At 37.4% G+C, this 19,551-nt stretch overlaps 1 protein-coding gene across 2 annotated transcripts in view; it reads right to left on the bottom strand.

Annotated features, from left to right (window-relative positions):
• The window catches only part of FAM151B (family with sequence similarity 151 member B), a 32,550-nt gene extending 13,341 nt beyond the window's left edge, over positions 1-19,209 (bottom strand). For both annotated transcript variants that reach the window (XR_014015523.1, XM_081231076.1), the window contains exons 1-4: positions 19,044-19,209; positions 11,237-11,362; positions 6,135-6,300; positions 1,314-1,531 (exon numbers count right to left, since the gene is read on the bottom strand). Coding sequence is in view for 1 of the 2 variants with exons in the window: in XM_081231076.1 (XP_081087202.1) it covers positions 1,314-1,531; positions 6,135-6,300; positions 11,237-11,362; positions 19,044-19,068 (535 nt within the window). In the remaining variant the exon portion in view is untranslated. The remainder of the gene's footprint in view (positions 1-1,313; positions 1,532-6,134; positions 6,301-11,236; positions 11,363-19,043) is intronic.
• Between the last annotated feature and the right edge of the window lie 342 nt (positions 19,210-19,551).

Here is a 19,551-nt window from a genome sequence, read left to right as displayed (position 1 = left end):
ACATTACTTAAAAACTTATAAACTCTCTTTTCTAAATTTTGCAGCAGAAGAAGTAAGGGAGGATAAAACACATGTTGGTACTGAGGCCAGAGGCCAGTGTGGGAAAAGCAGCCTGGAAACATTCAACACCAACATTAACTTAAAGACCCAGATATGGTTTAACTCGGCTCAAGCCTGAGATTAAAGCCAGAGTTAGACTAAACCGTGACTAAAAGATTAGAATCAGTATGGAGGCTATTAAATTGTTTCTAGTTTACCTTCTTTAAACACTCTGAATTATATGCTATATTCTTTATTGAAACTAATAAAAATTAAAATGATTAGAAAATTAAAATGGAACAAATTTAAAGCATATAATTTTTTTCTCAATCATATCACTTGTTGGTCCAGGGGGTTATAACCTAAATGTCACTACTCACCAGATAGCAGTTACTCTAATCTCATGTTAGATTTTAAAACTTTACATCTAAAAACAATAGTAGCAAATAAGTAAAAAGAATGCCCTGAACACAAGATAAAGGCTAACATCTCCACTGGCTCTAAATAACTTCTTGGTTAATTATTTTTACCATGTGTTCAGGTGTCCCAGAGCATCTGTTTGCTTAATGGCTGTTTACTGGAAAATCACTACCTAGGAATGTATGAATAAATAGAAAGATGAATCCAAATAGCGTAATAAGTTTCAGCCAGGAAGAAAGAAGCTGAATATCAGGTCCATCTGTAAGAGTACATAAAGGGAAAGAAGAAATCCAGCCTAGAGGAGAGTCTCATGGCCTCACATACCCCCTGTCTAGCCAAAGAGAGCTTAAGGGCACCAAGGTTCCAGCAGCCTACATTTGGAGCTCCTTCTAATGTCTAGGGAACAGAATCTGTGCTGTTCAACTGTACACCCACTGACTTCTGGCCTCACATTACTTGAAAAGTTTTAATTACCACTTCTCTATCTTTCATCTGACATGGGGAGTTTGCTCCAAAGTAAAAGGAAAGAAGAAAAGAGTATAGAATGTTCTACAAGTTCAAAGAGACCAATTCAGGATTCGTTTGTGTATGTAAAGAGGCAGCTTTGGTTATTCTAGACCTTGCAAATAAATATTTTCCATGGAAGCTTGGTGAGAGAATGTCACCAATGAATGAGTATCTATCTGAAATAACAGAAAGAAGAGTCATACACACATCTTTAGGGCCAGACCTTTCTCTCCATTAGGCTCTTAGATTTTGTAGAATGTGTTTTTGGTTTTGTATTAAAGGTATTATTTTTATATTTGAGTATACTTTAATTTGACCAAAAAGGAATACATTCAAAAAATTATCACCTTCATTGACTTTCTCAGGATGCCATCCTGTTGTCCAACCTAGGGAAAATGTCACATCTGGAAAGAAGGATGTCACAGTGTCTATAAAAGGTTTTGCATCCACTACTCTGCTATTTCCATTTGGACCAGGAAGAATATCAGCATTAATCCACACTGGACGCTTCAGATGCCTCTTCACATTTTCCAAGAGCATCATGGATGGTTCTACAGCTGCCAGACTAAAAACAATTTGTTGTCAATGAGATATATTCCTCAAGTAAAAGTTAAAAGTTCTTTTAGACTGGTGGCTTTAATGTTGTCAAATTCATAATAAAAGTATACCATAATGCCTGAATTAAACAAAATCAAAGAGCAGATAGCACTAGAGGGGAAAGCTAACATGTCCCATATCTTAAAATGTTGATTTATACTTACTATTCATGAAGGTACCTAAAATGGTCTATAAATGTATGAATAAGGATACTACATGTAGACAGAGGTTTCAAAACTCTGTATTAGGATCACTCAGTATAAAAACAATTTGTGAAAAGACACAAACATTCACTCATCGGAGAATGTATAAATAAGATTTAAAAATTAAATACACGCATAACCTGCAAATTCAAGTTTATGAAAATATCCAAAGTGCACTCAGGCCCCATGTCTCTAATACCGGCTCATGACCTTGGAGAAAAGGGCTTCTTTTCTTTCATGCATACTTGTGTGAGTCTGGACACATAAACACATTTCTAAAAATGATTGCCAAGTGTAAAATTATAACATTTCCTTAAAGCTTTTATAAACTTCATTTTTTCCTTTATTGTAAACACCTTTCCTGGAAACAAGAGACAACTATATTTTAGTTACTTTTAAACTAAAAAGCAGCTTCAGTCTTTTTACTTCCCTACATCTTTTCTAACGGACACATATATCTTGAAACAATAAGATTTTAATCAGCTTACATAATTTTTACTGATTAAAAATACATACACAGACTTTATTAGAAAGCTACTCTACTTATAATTCTGAATGTCTTCTGAACCTTTAAGGCCTATGTTCATTTCTAAGAAAATTAGCTTTTAGTGAATATGGTGATGGGAGGCTAAGAATCTGGGAGATGGATACTGGAAGCAAGAACATTCAGCACCTCTCCTCAAATTTCCATTTTTCTTCTTAATGGATTGGAGTCCTTCTGCCTATGCTTCTACCACTCTTCACCTCACTCCTTTTGGGCCTCCTACTTTAAGAGCAGAAACTGATAACTTCATTATGTATAGGGTCATATTTATTAGTGAGCAAGGATACTATTCGCTAAAACCAGAGGAAACCAGCCTCTCTTTCACTCTGCTCCATGTAATAAACTGCTTTTTTCTCACTCTTATGCCCCTGAAATGGAGGCCCTAGATTTTAGTGGATTGATAAACTCTAATGCTAGACCTTACAGACTCTAATTTACATGCTGTCATTCTCTGTCTCAAATGCTTTCTGCCTTGAATGGTATCAATGCCGTGTTAAAAACCACAATTCTGAGATCTGGACAGCTGTACTTCCTACAAAATTCCCCCATTTTTAGTAGCAAACAACTTGTATTTATTACTCTAAAGCTTGCTTATCTGCAAGTCCCACAGCAGCAGCCAAATCCTCGTGGGGCTCTGCTCTTCATGGGTGGAGTGGGAGGTAACCTTGAACTAATCCACGCATGTCTCCTTTCGTTTTCCAGAAAGGATTCTTATTTCTTAAGAAATCTGGTGTCTGTGGAGGTTGGGTTAAACATTAATTTCCAGTTTACGTTTAGGAGGAAGCTTCTTATGCTTTCTCAATTTAGTAAGCTGACATCAGGCTGTTTAACAATGGTTCGCCATCTGATAATATCTAGTCTCAGCATATTCTCTCCCAAACTGAAATTCCACCAGCATATATTAAGTGTCTACTACATGCAAAACACTGCACAGTTAGACCTACAGAGCTAAGACACAGAACGTAATGAAATAAGAATTTAATGTACATATTCTGTTTTATATGTAAATATTTTAATTATCACTAATATAGACTATAGTAATGTCATTTTCTCTTACCAGATACTTAAATAAGAAAAACAAAACCTATATTAAGAAAAACACAAAACTTTACTAAGAAGAAAACAACTTTTTGTGGTAGTTTTAATTTTCTAGAGCTTTACAAAATAATTAATAAAATTCCTCTGGAAGAGTAAATGTGGAGGAAAAGCCATAACATTTTTGGAAAAAAAAAAAAAAAAGACTAAGGATGAACTTTGCCCAAGAGCAAGATACAATGTTTACTACAAAGAATAAAATACTATGTTCCTAGCCTGGAAGACTCAATATTATAAATATTGCAAAATTATACCTCGTTCCCAACTAATCTATAAATTCCATGTAATTCTAATTAAAAATATCAGTGGATAACATTCTCAATCCTTGCATGTATTAGTATTAAGTTTCCCATAAAGAACTGACAAAAGGTTTGCCAAAATGATCATTTGAAGAGGAGGGTCCTGATCAGTATACTACCTAAAATTTCTTTTTGGTAGTACTTATTTAGGAAATTCCAAGGAAGAATATAAACTTAGCTCTTATAGAATAGATTTTTTTTCTAAAAAGTTACTTGGTAAGTCAAACTTCTCAGTACCTATTTTCCTATTAACTTCGTTTAGAAATTGGGGCTAACAAAATAAAAATCATACTTAAAATGATAATAAACCATTTAAAATTACTTTCTAAGGTAAAATTCCAGATAAAAATTTTAAATCATCATACATTACTTAGTTATTACGTGTATACAAACAAAATAACTTAGAGGCACAAAACAAGAACTATTAAAATTTGACTATTAGGTCATTCAGCTACTCTTACAGACGTAGTGCAGAGTTCCGGTTCAGAGTGTGAACTCTTCAGCCAGGCTGGCAGCTCTCCTACTGATTACGTGACCACAAGCAGGCTACTTACCCCTCTCTGCCTCTGTTCCTTCATCTGGAAAATGAGAACAGGAATAACCTACTTCTTAGGATTGTTATGAAGACTAAATGAATTTACACATTTAATGCTCTTAGAACAGTGTCTGACACACAGTAAGTGCTTATATAATTGTTAGTTAAATTCATTCCCCTTTGGGCTTCCCTGGTGGCGCAGTGGTTGAGAGTCTGCCTGCCGATGCAGGGGACACGAGTTCGTGCCCCGGTCCGGGAGAATCCCACATGCCGCGGAGCAGCTGAGCCCATGAGCCATGGCCGCTGGGCCTGCGCGTCCGGAGGCTGTGCTCCGCAACAGGAGAGGCCACAGCAGTGAGAGGCCCGCGTACCGTAAAAAAAAAATTCATTCCCCTTCAAATATGTTATGACCAAAACACTTTTTTTAATGGCACAGCCTTTCAGTGGTAGCTGCTAGCGTTTAGGAATGAAGGAGCTGGTCTGACTGGTGAGGAGCCAAAGAATATATTACAGGGGCTTCCCTGGTGGTGCAGTGGTTGGGAATCCATCTGCCAATGCAGGGGACATGGGTTTGAGCCCTGGTCTGGGAAGATCCCACATGCCGCGGAGCAACTAAGCCCATGCACCACAACTATTGAGCCCGCGTGCTGCAACTATTGAGGCCCGTGTACCTAGAGCCAATGATCCGCAACAAGAGAAGCCACTGCAATGAGAAGCCCGTGCACTGCAGGGAAGAGTGGCCCCTGCTCGCCACTAGAGAAAGTCTGTGTGCAGCAACGAAGGCCCAACACAGCCAAAAATAAAAATAAATTAAAAAAAACCCAATATATTACAGAGAGCAAGTCTACGGGCAATAGTAAACATCAAAAAAAAAAAAAAACTGAGCACATGAAAATGCAAGGAGCTCTAAAATTCAGCTCACCAAGCATTAATGGTTAAATGCTTTATTTCACAGTACAGAGAACACTAGACTGGCTCCAGGAAACTTGGGATCTGGTCCTAGCTCAGCTCTCAAGCTTAGCTATTGTCACTTAACCTCTCTAGGACTAAGTTTCTTTATCAAGAAAATGGAGTTGGACCGTTCACCACTCTAAAAGCTTTAAGATCTTGAAACAGCTTTCATTCACCAACAGTGTAAAGAGGTTGACTGGTACACTCAGGCCCACAACAACTGATTAGAGTAATCTTAAAAACCCTGTAAGAGCTCCAAATCCTTATTAATTTCTTGAGATAATTCAATTTTAAAATATTGTTCAAAGATAAGGCAGGATTACCACACATCCTAGATTTTCATAGCAGTTGCCTTCATGGGCCTTATGGTGAGCTTTTATGGTGTCACAATAAATTCCTGGCTTTCCCTATAATTTTTATACTACCAAAATACCACAGAAGTAAAATTTCCCATGATAGCCACAGGGAAGGAAACAACACTTAATCTTGCTCTCTTCATTATCAATGTTTCCAAAATATTATTTTTAAGAAACTCTTCAGTTATTAAAGAATTCTAGATAATTCCCCTTCCACAAATATAGTAACACAAATCAAGTAGGAAATGCATTAACTACCCCAACTACTGCCAAATCTCTCTCGAACTACTTTTTAATGAAAGTACTTTAAATTTACCATTCTACTATTACAATGGTCACTTATGATAACTTCCTTTATAAAAATTAACTTAATTTTAGCCTTAAAGGGTTCCCAAGAAACAATTTTAGCAAACAACTCAGTGTGTCTTTGGTCCATTCCTGAAACATATTAGTTTGCAATTCCATTTTCAGTTTAGATAAAGTATAAAGTTATTTAGTCAGGCACAGATATAGTTACTGATTTTTTTTCCATTTTTCCATATTGTTATTCTATAACAACTAGGAGACTGAACATGTTTGTACAAATACCTCTTAAAATCCAGTTTGATGCCTTTATTGCTTTTTATAACTTCAGCCAGCCATTCCTGTAAAGTATTATCACTGTTTGTTTCAGGAGGATGAGCCATGATTGGCTGGCCATGCTCTGATCCATCACTTGGAAAAATGACATCAGCCTCTATCATATGAGCAGTACCTGTCCAAATAAAAGAACTTACATTAATGCTAATAAAATAGAGACTGTAGGAGATGGCACATTCAGTATCCTTTTGAGGAAGATAAAAGGAAGGAAAGAAAAGAAACTTTACTCAGTAAAGACGAAGTGCCAGGTACTATGTCAAGCCTTACATGTTGCACTTATTTGTTACATGTGAGCAAATAGGCAGTGAGGAGTTCAATACCTTTGCCTAGGTCACACTCAAGCTGTTGTCCTAATATTTAATTTCTTCCCAGTATATGGCAAAGTGAGAATACAAAGGGAGGCTTAATAAGTATTTGTTGACGCTTCTGAGAACAAAAATAGTACTTTTATCTTCTCACTCCTCAAATTAGAAACTACAGATGTTTATTGTTTATGTTTGAAATTGTATGTTATAGATTCAGTTCCTTGACCTAAAGCTTGGCTACTATTTAAAAGCACACATCCCTGGAATGGGTAAAGAGCTTCACCAGTCACTTGAGTGTGCTTAGCAGGCTCTGATAGACTAACTCCAAAGACGGCTGACAACAATTCCTCCCATATGTACGTGCCTCTCTCCTCATCTCTTTCTCCTCTCCTTGAGTCTGGGCTGGTTTTGTGACTTGCTTTGACCAGTGGAAGGTAGTGGAAGTAAAACTCTCAGTTCTAAGCCAAGCCCTTAAAAGGACTGGCAGCTTCTGCTTTCATCCTCTTGAAAGCCGGCTACCATGTAAAGAAGTTCAGGTAAGACTACTGAAGACTCAGAAACCACATGGAGAGAGAGAAGCCTCATGGAAGAAAACTAAGACTTCCTGCCCAACAGACAGCATTAAGGTCTCTGACACATGAGTGAGGCCATTTTAGAATTTCTAGGCCCAGCTGAGCTCCCAGCCAAATGCAGCAACATGAGTGCTCCCAATCTATACCACATGGAACAGAAGAACCACTAGCTGACCCACAAAACCATGAAAAATGATAAATCAATGTCATTTTAAGCCACAAAGTTTTGGGGGTAGTTTATTACACAGCAACAGAAAACAAACAGAAATAGCTACCTGGAAGTGGGGCCCTGCCATAACAAAAACCTGAAACCTGTGACACTGGTTTCGGGATCCAGCAGATTCTAGAAAGGCACTGTTAAAGCAAGTTAGAAGAGCAGTGAGGAAATTCTTTTCACGTAGTGGTGAAACTTTTGATAACGTTGGCACTTGTAGCAACTGGTGGAAGATAGATAAGCTTATTTTCCAATAAGCTATGAAGAGATGCTCAACATCATTAACCTTCAGGGAAATGCAAATCTAAACTACAATGAGATACCAGTTCACAAGTATTAGGAAGACTATAATGAAAAAAGACAGTAACAAACGTTGACAAGGACATGGGGAGATTAGAAACCTCATCCACTCTGTTGGTGGGAATGTAAGAAGGTGCAGCTGCTTCAGAAAACCTTGCAGTTTCTCAAAAAAAGTTAAACAGAGTTATATTTGAGATGCAATAGGTCAAGCTTTTGTCTAATTTCATAAAAATTAAGCAAACATGACTTCTCAATAAAGTGGTACTTAGCACAATATATGTAGGCATTCCAACTTCTCTATCAATGCAGTTGTAAAGGAGCATATAGGCCTTGGAATTCCTTAACAGTAATAGTCCGTGTCTCCATTTATTAACTCCATTCATTTCCCATGAATAGAAAAAAAAATCACTAAATGGCAGTGACAAGGAGTCTCAGGTCCCATGTAAATTATGTTCCTGAAGGTCTCTTTTAAGAATAAGAATGGAAGCTAAGCAGTAGGGGCAAGAGATCACGGTGGCTTGAACTAGGATGATGACAACAGAGATGGACAGATGTAGACTAATTCAAAATATATTTTGGAATAGAATTATAATGTCTGGATAATAGAGCAGATGCAAGAAATAAAGAAAACAAAGAATAGATGATTCCCAGATTTCTGGCTTAAGAATACATGGGGAATTCCCTGGCATTCCAGTGGTTAGAACTTGGCACTTTCACTGCCGTGGGCCCTGGCCAAGGAACTAAGATCCCGCGAGATGCATTGCATGGTCAAAAACAAACAAACAAACAAACAAAAGAATCTATGTGGATTATGCTGCCATTTACTGAGATAGCAAAGATCATAGGAAGTACAGGTTAGTAGATATAATTAAGAATTTCATTTTGAATAATTTAAATTTGTGATGCATGAGAACTCTCTAAGTGAAAACACCAAATAAGCAGTTGGATAGACTAATACAGAAGAGAGGGAGGCCTGGCCTGGAGACATGTTTGTGAGCTGTCCAGCTTCTCTCCCTATTCTCCCACCCTTGGTCCTTGGGTAGAAAAGCCTTTTGAAGGTCAGGGAATGCTTCTACTTTGGGAGACTGCCTGGTCACCATATTTCCCAACTCAGGGAGAGTCAGATGAGGAAGTCTGCACATCAAGATTATCACTCCAACCACAGGAGCCCCAGCTTGTGACAAGAGCCAGACAGTAGAAAACAGCTTTGTTTTTTCTGATTTTCTGCACAAGAAAATCCCAAATAGTTGCTACTCACACTCAAAACAAAACTCAAAGAAATATGTTTATAGAAATGAAGTTAAACTTATCTATCTTGCCTATACTGTTTACATGCTCTAATGCAGCAATTTATTATATTTTTTAATACATTTAGTTGATGACTATAGTCACACTTTTCCTAAATATGTTACAAAGCCTTTTTTAAAAAACTACATTTTTTATTCTCAAAAAGACTTGATGATTTCAATTTTTTAACCAGCGTTTCTTTTAATATATATTTTAAAAATCTACATGCAGAAATGTTATGACAAAAAAATTACATTATATGTAATAACTTTTTAAAACAATTTTGACTATTCTGAGGTCGGATGTGTTGACAATGCAACACCAAATGACACTCTTACATTGTTCTTCCTGTACTTTGTTTTTTTAAAACATAGACATTGTTGAAAATCCAGTATCACATGTTAATCAAAATAGAAACAGCTTCATTAATAACAGTTGTACTAAATTTAAATATTCTGGGAGAAATAAGATAAACCAATGAAATACATGTTTCCAGGAATCTGTTTTCTTTCCTTTGGACTAGAAAGAAATTGCAAGACTAGCCAGAGCTGAGAAAAGGGACTGGATGAAAAACATCCCCCAAACTATAAAACTTGGGGCTCTTGTTGCCTAAGAGAAGGTAAAGAGGATATTATCTGAAAAGTAAGTAACCTATAAAAAATTCCCAGATCAACACCAGACTTCCAGCAACTGGAAATGACTTCCATTAGTCATTTTTAAAACTTGGCTAAAAGTAAATGATCCATAGTTAATTAAATTATTTCTAGGTATGAGGCTTCTGCATTTACTATTACAAATTGTAAATTTTTAAGATTTTTTCCAAATTTTTAGTTGTTATATAGAAATAAAATTCATTTTCTGTTCTGATTTTGTACTGTCAAAAAAGACAGATTGTCTAAATTAACCTATGAATTATAATCATTTATCTGTAGAATCTTTTTGATTTACTATATATGCAACCATATTGTCTGTACATAACAGTTGTATTATTCCTATCTTTTTTCCATTAAAAAAATTGATATATAATTCACATACTATAACATCATCCTTTTAAAGTGTACCATTCAGGGCTTCCCTGGTGGCGCAGTGGTTAAGAATCCACCTGCCAATGCAGTGGACATGGGTTCGAGCCCTGGTCCAGGAAGACCCCACATGCCGTGAAGCAACTAAGCCCATGTGCCACAACTACTGAGCCTGCACTCTAGAGCCCGCGAGCCACAAGTACTGAAGCCCACGTGCTTAGAGCCCGTGATCCGCAACAAGAGAAGCCACCATAATGAGAAAGTCTGCAACTAGAGAAAGCTCATGCGCAGCAATTAAGACCCAACGCAACCAAATAAATAAATAAACAAAGTATACCACTCAATGGTTTGCAGAATATTCAGAAAGTTGTGCAACCATCACCACCACCACTTAATTCCAGAAAAATTTTGTCACCCCAGAAAGAAACGCTGTACCCATTAGCATTTACTCTCTAGTCCCTATTCCTATCAGCTCCAGGCAGCCACTAATCAACATCTTCCTGAAGCATTGCTTTTGCTAAAATTTATTTATTAAATAATCACTGTTTGGTTACTACGTGCTAGGCACTGTTTTAGGTATTAGGGATATTAGAAGACAAGGTTCTTCCCTTTGAGGAACAAAGAAAAGCAATTTAAAAGAGTATCTTTACAATAAAAGAAATACATATTTAGATACATTATCCAGATACATAACTAAGATGCAAAAAATGTGTAAATTTTTACAATAAAACACAAGGTTACAAGGAATTCTTCCTGTTGGAACAGGGCACTTCAAGCTGTGCCCTACCCCTCTGGTGACATGCTTTCATTCTCCTGAGCTGCTGCAGCCAACAGGGGTACTTCAGAGCAAAAGGCTAACTAAACTGCTTTAGTAATCATCTGATTACAGATGGAGTTAGTAAACCAAAAGGCTTGGTTTCTAGCCTAGGCATAGATATTGCCCAAGGCATTATAAATCAGTATTCAATGACTTCATTCAACAACTATTTATTGAGCTTCTCCTTAGTACACTGTGAAAGACACAAAAATATGTATGTACGACATACAACCTGATCTTAAAAATTTTACCTAAATCACTACAATATATAAGCAAATGTAATAACATATGAGAGTTTTAAATAAGGCATAGAAACGGTAAATCACTTCTGGAAAATGAGAAAATTCTTCCATTATGGAAACTTGTTCATTTTGTAAATAAAATGAGATCTTTTACAAAAATGTTTATGTTAGCCAAGAATTTACACTTGAATCATCTAAGTCTCTGGCACCTGCAAATATGACTAGATTTTTTTTAAAAAAAGAGTTGACTTCATCTATAATCTAATGTAAATACAAGTAACTAATGACTTACTTCTCAGTGCCTCATTCACTTGCACCTTGTGGTTAGCCGCATGATACCAGATGATCTGGGCGCCATCTTCTGTTGTGATCTGGTTATTTCTGAGAAAATATTCCAGTATGTTTTCACTCCAAGATCCTAAAATAACAGCATTTATATTAAAAAGAAGTTTTTATAGGGTAAATTTTTTTAATAAAAAAAGGGCACAGCATATATTGATAGAGAAAAATAAAGTAATAAAACTAGGAAAATATAAGATTTTTAAAAATTAAGAACAAGTATTAAGATGTGGCAAGTATAAAAATATATATTTATATATAAATATGCTATTTATGATGTAAGTAAGAATTAGTAAACATATAGGATAGTCTGAACCTCAGAACTGTGACGAAATATGTAGGAAGAAAAAAAAAACTGGTAAGAAGCAGATATTTTAAAGCAGGAATTTTCACATGGTATCTTCTCCAATCCTGGCCCCATAAATAAGTAAAATGTATATAAAGCCAATGCTACGTTAAAAAACTTCTAAATTTTGTAGAACTTAATTGCCTTCTCCACCTGAGGCTCCATTCTATATTTATATTAACCATTTAGAATCTTAAATTACACATTTAAGCATATTCACCTTCAAATTATAAATGTCAACAACACTTACATGAGTGACTAAGTAAATCCTGAGTTAGTATTTATAGATTTATCTAGCATGTACAAATATACGTAATTCCTATAACTATCGACTAGTTTTTGGCAGACCAGATTTTTTTCTTAATTAGGCATTAAAATGTGTGAGTTAACCAAGACTAAAATACTTGAATCAGTTCTACTCCATATCATGCCATATCGCAATATAAGAAGGATAAAAGACTGAAAAACGGTGAAAGAGGTATCTATAATCTTACCTCGCCAATTCTTGTTCATTGGTTTAAACATTTAAGTGGCTACCAAATGGCTGCAAATTCCCTATGCATGAGATTATGTCTTCCGTTTAATTATTTGTTTATTAATTCCACCTAACAACAGTTAAAAACCTAAAAATGGCCATCATAAACTGATGATAAGACATTGAGAGAAAGTAAAATTTGATAAGAGAATGGAGGGGCATATAAAAATAACTTCTAAGTAACATGCATGGAACTCAGTAACCACTCTGCATACTGGGCTACAGAATAAAGAAACTAAACAGTTAGCTGTAGCATCCACTATCCAAGCAGTCTCCTATACAAAACACATGCCCCTTTTTAGCATAGGCAAGAGAGTCACAGACCTTTCAGATTCAGATGAAAATACATGGGCATCACTTTTTTAAATGTTTAACTTAGGCATCTTAAAAAGGTACAGTAACTACTGGCTAAAACAGAAATGTCCAACAATGGGAAAAATTAAATCACAGTATATCCTCATGATAAAATATGTAATTGATGTGGCTGTTAAAAATGAAGTTTTTGAGATATGCCAAAAATCTCACAGAAATGGTAATCATGCATGTTACCATAAAAAAACTAAATGTTAGTTAATAGTGCATGCTAGATGTATCCTTGACACCTTCCAACTAAACACACTGAATTCAAAATTTTTATAAGGGTAACTTGCAGATTAATAATAAAATACCATGATTCCAGAAATTAAAAACATTTGAAGCAAAAAGTTCTCCTTGCCCAGTTAATGGGTGAAACTGTACCTTACACTTAGCCACAACTGTATATATCTTTCCATATACACAGAATTTCAGACTCTACTTACCTATAATCTAGGGTATTATCACTATTTTAAGTAAACTGTTATTCTGAAAATAGGGCCAGGAGAAAGGCAAAATTACTTGTAATTTTTAAAAATTAAGACTTTTAGTGGGAGCAGTTTCAGGTTTATAGAAAAAACTGAGCAAAAAGTAGAGAGTTCCTATATGTGACCTCCCCTAATTTTTACATCTTTCTGTGGTGATGAAATTGCTCTGAAATTGATTGTGGTGATGGTTACACAACTCTGAATATACTAAAAACCAATGAATTCTATGCCTTAAATGAGTGAATTGTATGGTATACAAATTATATCTTGATAAAGATTTTTTTTAAGTTTTAAAAAAAGAAAATGTAAAAAAAAAAGAAAAAAAGGAAAAATACATCTATCCTTTGACCCAGAAATTCCACTTTCATAAACTTATCCCATTGACAGATATGCTTGTAATATGTAGGAAATGACACATTTGATATAAGGATATTTATTGCAGCATTGTTTGTAACAGCAAAAGAGTGAAAATAACCTAAATATTCAGCAACAGTGAATTCACTAAATAAATTATGGTATATCCATGCAATGGAACACAATGCAGCCATTAGTAAGAATGAGGCAGATCCATATGTGTAATATAGAATAATCTCAAAGATATGTTAAGTGAGAAAAAAGCAAGGTGGAGAACAATATGTATAGGTACTGCAGTAGGAAGAATAATGATCCCCCCACCCCACCCCCACCCCCCGCTCCACGATGTCTATATCCTAATCTGTGAACTGTGAATATGTTGTTACACAGCAAGGGCGAATTGAAGTTACATGTGCAATTAAAGTTGCTAATCAGTTGACTCTGAGCTTGGATTATCCAGGTGAGCCTAATTTAATCACATTAAGCATCTTATAAGATCCTTGTAAGTGAAAGGGAAGGCAGGAGAGTTAGTGTTGGTGTGATGCAATGTGAGAAAGACTTGACCAGCAACTGCTGGCTTTGAAAATGGAGGATGAGACCATGAGCCAAGGAATTCAAGCAGTCTCTAGAGGATAGTAAAAGGCAAGGACACTGATTCTCCCCTAGAGCCTCTAGAAGGAATGCAGCCATGCTGACACTGATTTTTAGCTGAGACCCATTTCAGACTTCTGGCCGCCTGAATTATAAGATAATAAATTTGTGTTGTTCTAAGCCACTAAAAACTAATGCTCTAAAAAACTAGTTTGTATGTTAAAAAAAAAGTGGGAGAAGAACAAAAATGAGAACACAGTATATGGTAGCATGTATACTACAATCTTAACTATATGTATCTTTTTTTGGCCATGTCACACGGCTTATGGGATCTTAGTTCCCCCACCAGGGATCAAACCCAGGCTTCCTGCAGGGGAAGTGCAGAGTCCTAATCATTGGACCACCAGGGAATTCCCTATATTTTCTTAAAAGTCAGGATTGTCAGAAAATATACCAAAAAGTTAACTATCTCTGAATATGGGCACTATGTAAATTGTTTTCCTATTTCAATATACTTTACTGTATAAATGTTCTATAATGAGCATGTATTATGTTTACAATCAGGAAAAATTTTAAACTGAAAAAAGAATGTATTACCAAAACTGTCTGATGTGACTACTTATGTTTATGTAAAAGATACTGTAACCTTCTGGAGTAGAACTGCCTGGCTTAAAACACCTCTAACTGTTTTGCACAGCAAAGGAAACCATAAAAAAAAGTGAAAAGACAACCCACGGAATGGGAGAAAATACTTGCAAATGATGCGACTAACAAGGGGTTAATATCCAAAATATACAAAAAGCTCATACAACTCAACAACAAAAAATGAACAACCCAATCAAAAAATGGGCAGAAGACCTTAATAGACATTTCTCCAAAGAAGACATACAGATTGCCAATACTCACATGAAAAGATGCTCAATGTTACTAATTATTAGAGAAATGCAAATCAAAACTACAATGAGGTACCATCTCACACCAGTCAGAATGGCCATCATTAAAAGTCTACAAATAACAAGTGTTGGAGAGGGTATAGAGAAAAGGGAACCCTCTTACACTGTTGGTGGGAATATAAGTTGGTGCAGCAGTATGGAGGTTCCTCAGAAAACTAAGAACAGAATTACTACATGATCCTGCAATCCCACTCCTGGGCGTATACCCAGACAAAACTATAACTCAAAAAGATACATGCACCCCTATGTTCATAGCAGCACTATTTACAATAGCCAAGACATGGAAACAACCTAAATGTCCATTGACAGATGAATGGATAAAGAAGATGTGGTACATGTATACAATGGAATACTACTCAGCCATAAAAAAAGAATGAAATAGGGCTTCCCTGGTGGCGCAGTGGTTAAGAATCTGCCTGCCAATGCACGGGACATGGGTTTGAGCCCTGGTCCGGGAAGATCCCACATGCCGTGGAGCAACTAAGCCCGTGTTCCACAACTACTGAGCCTGTGCTCTAGAGACTGTGAGCCACAACTACTGAGCCCTTGTACCACAACTACTGAAGCCTGTGCGCCTGGAGCCCGTGCTCCGCAGCAGGAGAACCCACTGCACTGAGAAGCCCGTGCACCGCAACAAAGAGTGGCCCCTGCTGGCCGCAACTAGAGAAAGCCTGTGTGCAGCAGCAAAGACCAACGCAGCCAAAAATAAAATAAATTTATTTTTTAAAAAAAGAATGAAATAATGCCGTTTGCAGCAACATGGATGCAACTAGAGATTATCACACTAAATGAAGTAAGTCAGAAAGAGAAAGGCAAATACCATATGACATCACTTATACATGGAATCTAAAATATAGCACAAATGAACCTATCTACAAAACAGAAACAGACTCAGACATAGAGATCAGACTTGTGGTTGCCAAGGGGGAGGGGGGAGGGAGAGGGATGGACTGGGAGTTTGGGGTTGGTAGATGCAAACTATTACATTTAGAATGGATAAACAAGGTCCTACTGTATAGCACAGGGAACTATATGCAATCTCCTGGGATAAACCATAATGGAAAAGAATATAAAAAAAGAATGTATATATGTGTATAAATGAGTCACTTTGCTGTACAGCAAAGATTGGCACAACACTGTAATCAACTATACTTCAATTTTAAAAAAGTGAAAAAAAAGAAACCCACCTCTAGCTCTGGGGTCAAACAACAGAGACACACTAATTACCAGCTTCTAAAGGCTACATAAAAAAAAGCTGGAATAATGCTTGGACACATCACTTTGTCTACATTTCCTATCCTCACCCAATTGCCAAAGAGGAATAGGACTGCTCAAACTATTCCTCATTTCACCTGCTGAAATTATGGGTCAGGTAAATGTCACATTCCTTTCATTTCAACCAAGATCTCAAAAAGTAATACTCCTCCCTCCTCGCCACTCCTTTTCAACATTATACTGGAAGTACCAGCTAATGCACTAAGACAACAAAAAGAAATAAAAGGTGTACATACTGGGAAGAAGAAATGAAACTGCTTTGTTCACAAAGATATGGTTGTCTATGCAGAGAATCCAAAAGAATCAACACAAAAACTCCTGGAATTGGGCTTCCCTGGTGGTGCAGTGGTTGAGAGTCTGCCTGCCGATGCAGGGGACACGGGTTCGTTCCCTGGTCCGGGAAGATCCCACATGCCGCGGAGCGGCTAGGCCCGTGAGCCATGGCCGCTGAGCCTGTGCATCCGGAGCCTGTGCTCAGCAACAGGAGAGGCCACGACAGTAAGAGGCCGGTGTACCGCAAAAAAAACCTCCTGGAATTAACAAGTGATTATAGCAAGGTTGAAGGATTCAAGTTTAATACACAAGAGTCAATTGTTTTCCTATTTACCAGCAATGAACGTGGAATTTGAAATGAAAACACAATACCATTTACATTAAACCCACAAAACCAAAATACTTAGGTATAAACCTAACAAAATATGTACAAGATCAACATGAGGACAACTACTCTGATGAATGAAATCAAAGAAGAACTAAATAAATGGAGAGATAGTCCATGTTCATGGATAGGAAGATTCAATATTGTCAAGATGTTAGTTCTTCCCAACTTGATCTATAGATTCAAGCAATTCCAATCAAAATCCCACCAAGTTAATTTGTGGATATTGACTAACTGATTCTAAAGTGTATGTGGAGGGCAAAAAACCCAGAATAGTCAACATAATATTGAAGGAGAAGAATGAAGTGATGACTCTATCCAACATCAAAACTTACTATAAAGCTACAGTAATTAAGATAGTGTGGTTTTGGTGAAAGAATAGACAAATAGATCAATGGAACAGAACAGAGAGTCCCAAAATAGACCCACATAAATAGAGTTAACTGATCTTTGATGAAGGAACAAAGGCAATACAATGGAACAAAGACAGCTTTTTCAACAAATGGTGCTGGAACAACTGAACGTTCACATGCAGAAAAGGAATCTAGACATAGACGTCATACCTTCACAAAAATTAACTCAATATGGATCATAAACCTAAGTGTAAAATACAAAACGATAAAACTCCTAGAAGATAATATAGGAGAAAATCTACATGACCTTCGTAGATTTTTTTATCTACGGTCACGTCACAGCAATGACCTTTTAGATACAACACCAAAGGCACCATCCATGAAAGAAATAATGGATAAGCTGGACTTCATTAACATGAAAAACTTCTGCTCTGCAAAAGGTAACATCAAGAGAATGAAAAGACAAGCCACAGACTGGGAGAAAATATTTGCAAAAGACACATATGATAAAGGACTATTATCCTAAGTATATAAAGAACTCTTAAAACTCAACAATAAGAAAACAACCCCATTAAAAAACGGACCAAAGACCTTAACAGACACCTTACCAAAGAAGATAGACGGATGGCAAGTATATGAAAAGGTGCTCCACATCCATGTCATCAGAGAAACACATTAAAACAACAGGGTATAACTACACACCTATTAAAATGGCCAAAATCCGGAACAGTGATATATCAACTGCTGGTGAGGATGTGGAGTAACAGGAATTCTCATTCATTGTGGGTGGGAATGCAAAATGGTACGGCCACTTTAAAAGAGAGCTTGGCAGTTCCTTACAAAATTAAACATACTCCTACCATACAATCCGGCAATCATACACCTTGATATTTACTCAAAGGAGTTGAAAACTTATGTCCATACAAAAACCTGCACACTTATGTTTACAGCAGCTTTATTTATAATTGTTGAAACTTGTAAGCAACCAAGATATCCTTCAGTAGGTGAATGGATAAACCGTGGTACACCAAGACAACAGAATATTATTGCTCTCTAAAAAGGAATGAGCTCTCAAGCCATGAAAAGACCCGTGTCTTTCCCCGGAAAGCTTAAACGCATATTACTAAGTGAAAAAAAGCCAATGTGAAAAGGCTACATACTGTGTAATTCCAACTACATGACATTCTGGAAAAGACAAAACTATGGAGACAGTAAAAAGATCAGTGGTTGTCAGGGGTTGGGGGGAGGAGGATAAGTCGGTAGAGCACAAAGGATTTTTAGGATGGTGGAACTATTTTGTATGATACCCTACCATGGAACGTGTCATTCATTATACATTTGTTTAAACCCACAGACCGTACACCACCAAGAGTGAACCCTAATGTAAAGTATGGACTTTGGGTAATTACGATGCATCAGTGTAGGCTCACAATTGTAACAAAAGTACCACTCTGGTGGCGGAGGCTGATGTGGGGAAGTTATGCGTATGTCAGGTAGGGGTATATGGAGAATCACCGTGTCTTCCGCTCAATATTCCCAGGAACCTAAAACTGATCTTAAAACAAACAAACAAACAAACAAAGCTCCTTTACAAAATGTCAGAATATTCTTGCCATTCTTTGCCACCCCAAAAGCTTTTCTTTACCGCCCACGCCGGGAACCAAGGCTCTCGGCCGCTTGATTCTGGGAGAACGTAGAGAACGCGGACCACGAGATCCAGAAAAGGAAGGAGTGCCGCCAGAGGAGTCTCTCAAAGGGCCCCCAACCACGGCAGCGGGCCGGAGAAAACGTCCACTGCAAGCCCACTGTGTGGAGCACCTTCCCAGACCCGGAGACTCGGGAGCCCCGCTTACCAGGGGCCCCGGCGGTCGCTGTCATGGTGACCGTGGTCCTCAGTCTGCGCAGGCGCTGAGCGGTGGGTGCCGCCGAAGACCCGCCACAGATGGCGAGAAAACCCGACTCTACAGAGAAGACACCTTGCCGTGGCCTCCGACGGCCGCCTAGGAGGAGCTTCCGAAGCGGAGGCGGAAGGGGCCGAGGAGCGGTGCGCACGCGCAGAGGCGGCGGCTCGAGTTTCGCCAGCCCGCGGTCTTCCCGGATGGTTTTCGCGTCCTAGTGTCGCGCGCGTTGCTCCTTTGAAAGGTAGTCAGGAAATGAGTAGTAATAAAGAACGCGGCGTCAGGGAAGACAGAAGCTGGGTTGAGACGCCAAGTTGCTGCTGTGGGGTACGAATTTCCAAATTGGATATATTTTCTCTTTTTAATTTTAGTAGCATCCTAAAAAATGACATGAAATCCTATCTCCATAAAAATGAGCGTTTCTGCATAAGGAGACTGAAGTGATAAGTTGGAAGTTTCCCTT

Source organism: Mesoplodon bidens, assembly GCF_964165515.1.
Source record: "Mesoplodon bidens genome assembly, chromosome: 4".
Taxonomy (NCBI): Eukaryota; Metazoa; Chordata; class Mammalia; order Artiodactyla; family Ziphiidae; genus Mesoplodon; species Mesoplodon bidens.
This window is presented reverse-complemented; position numbering and strand designations above follow the sequence as displayed.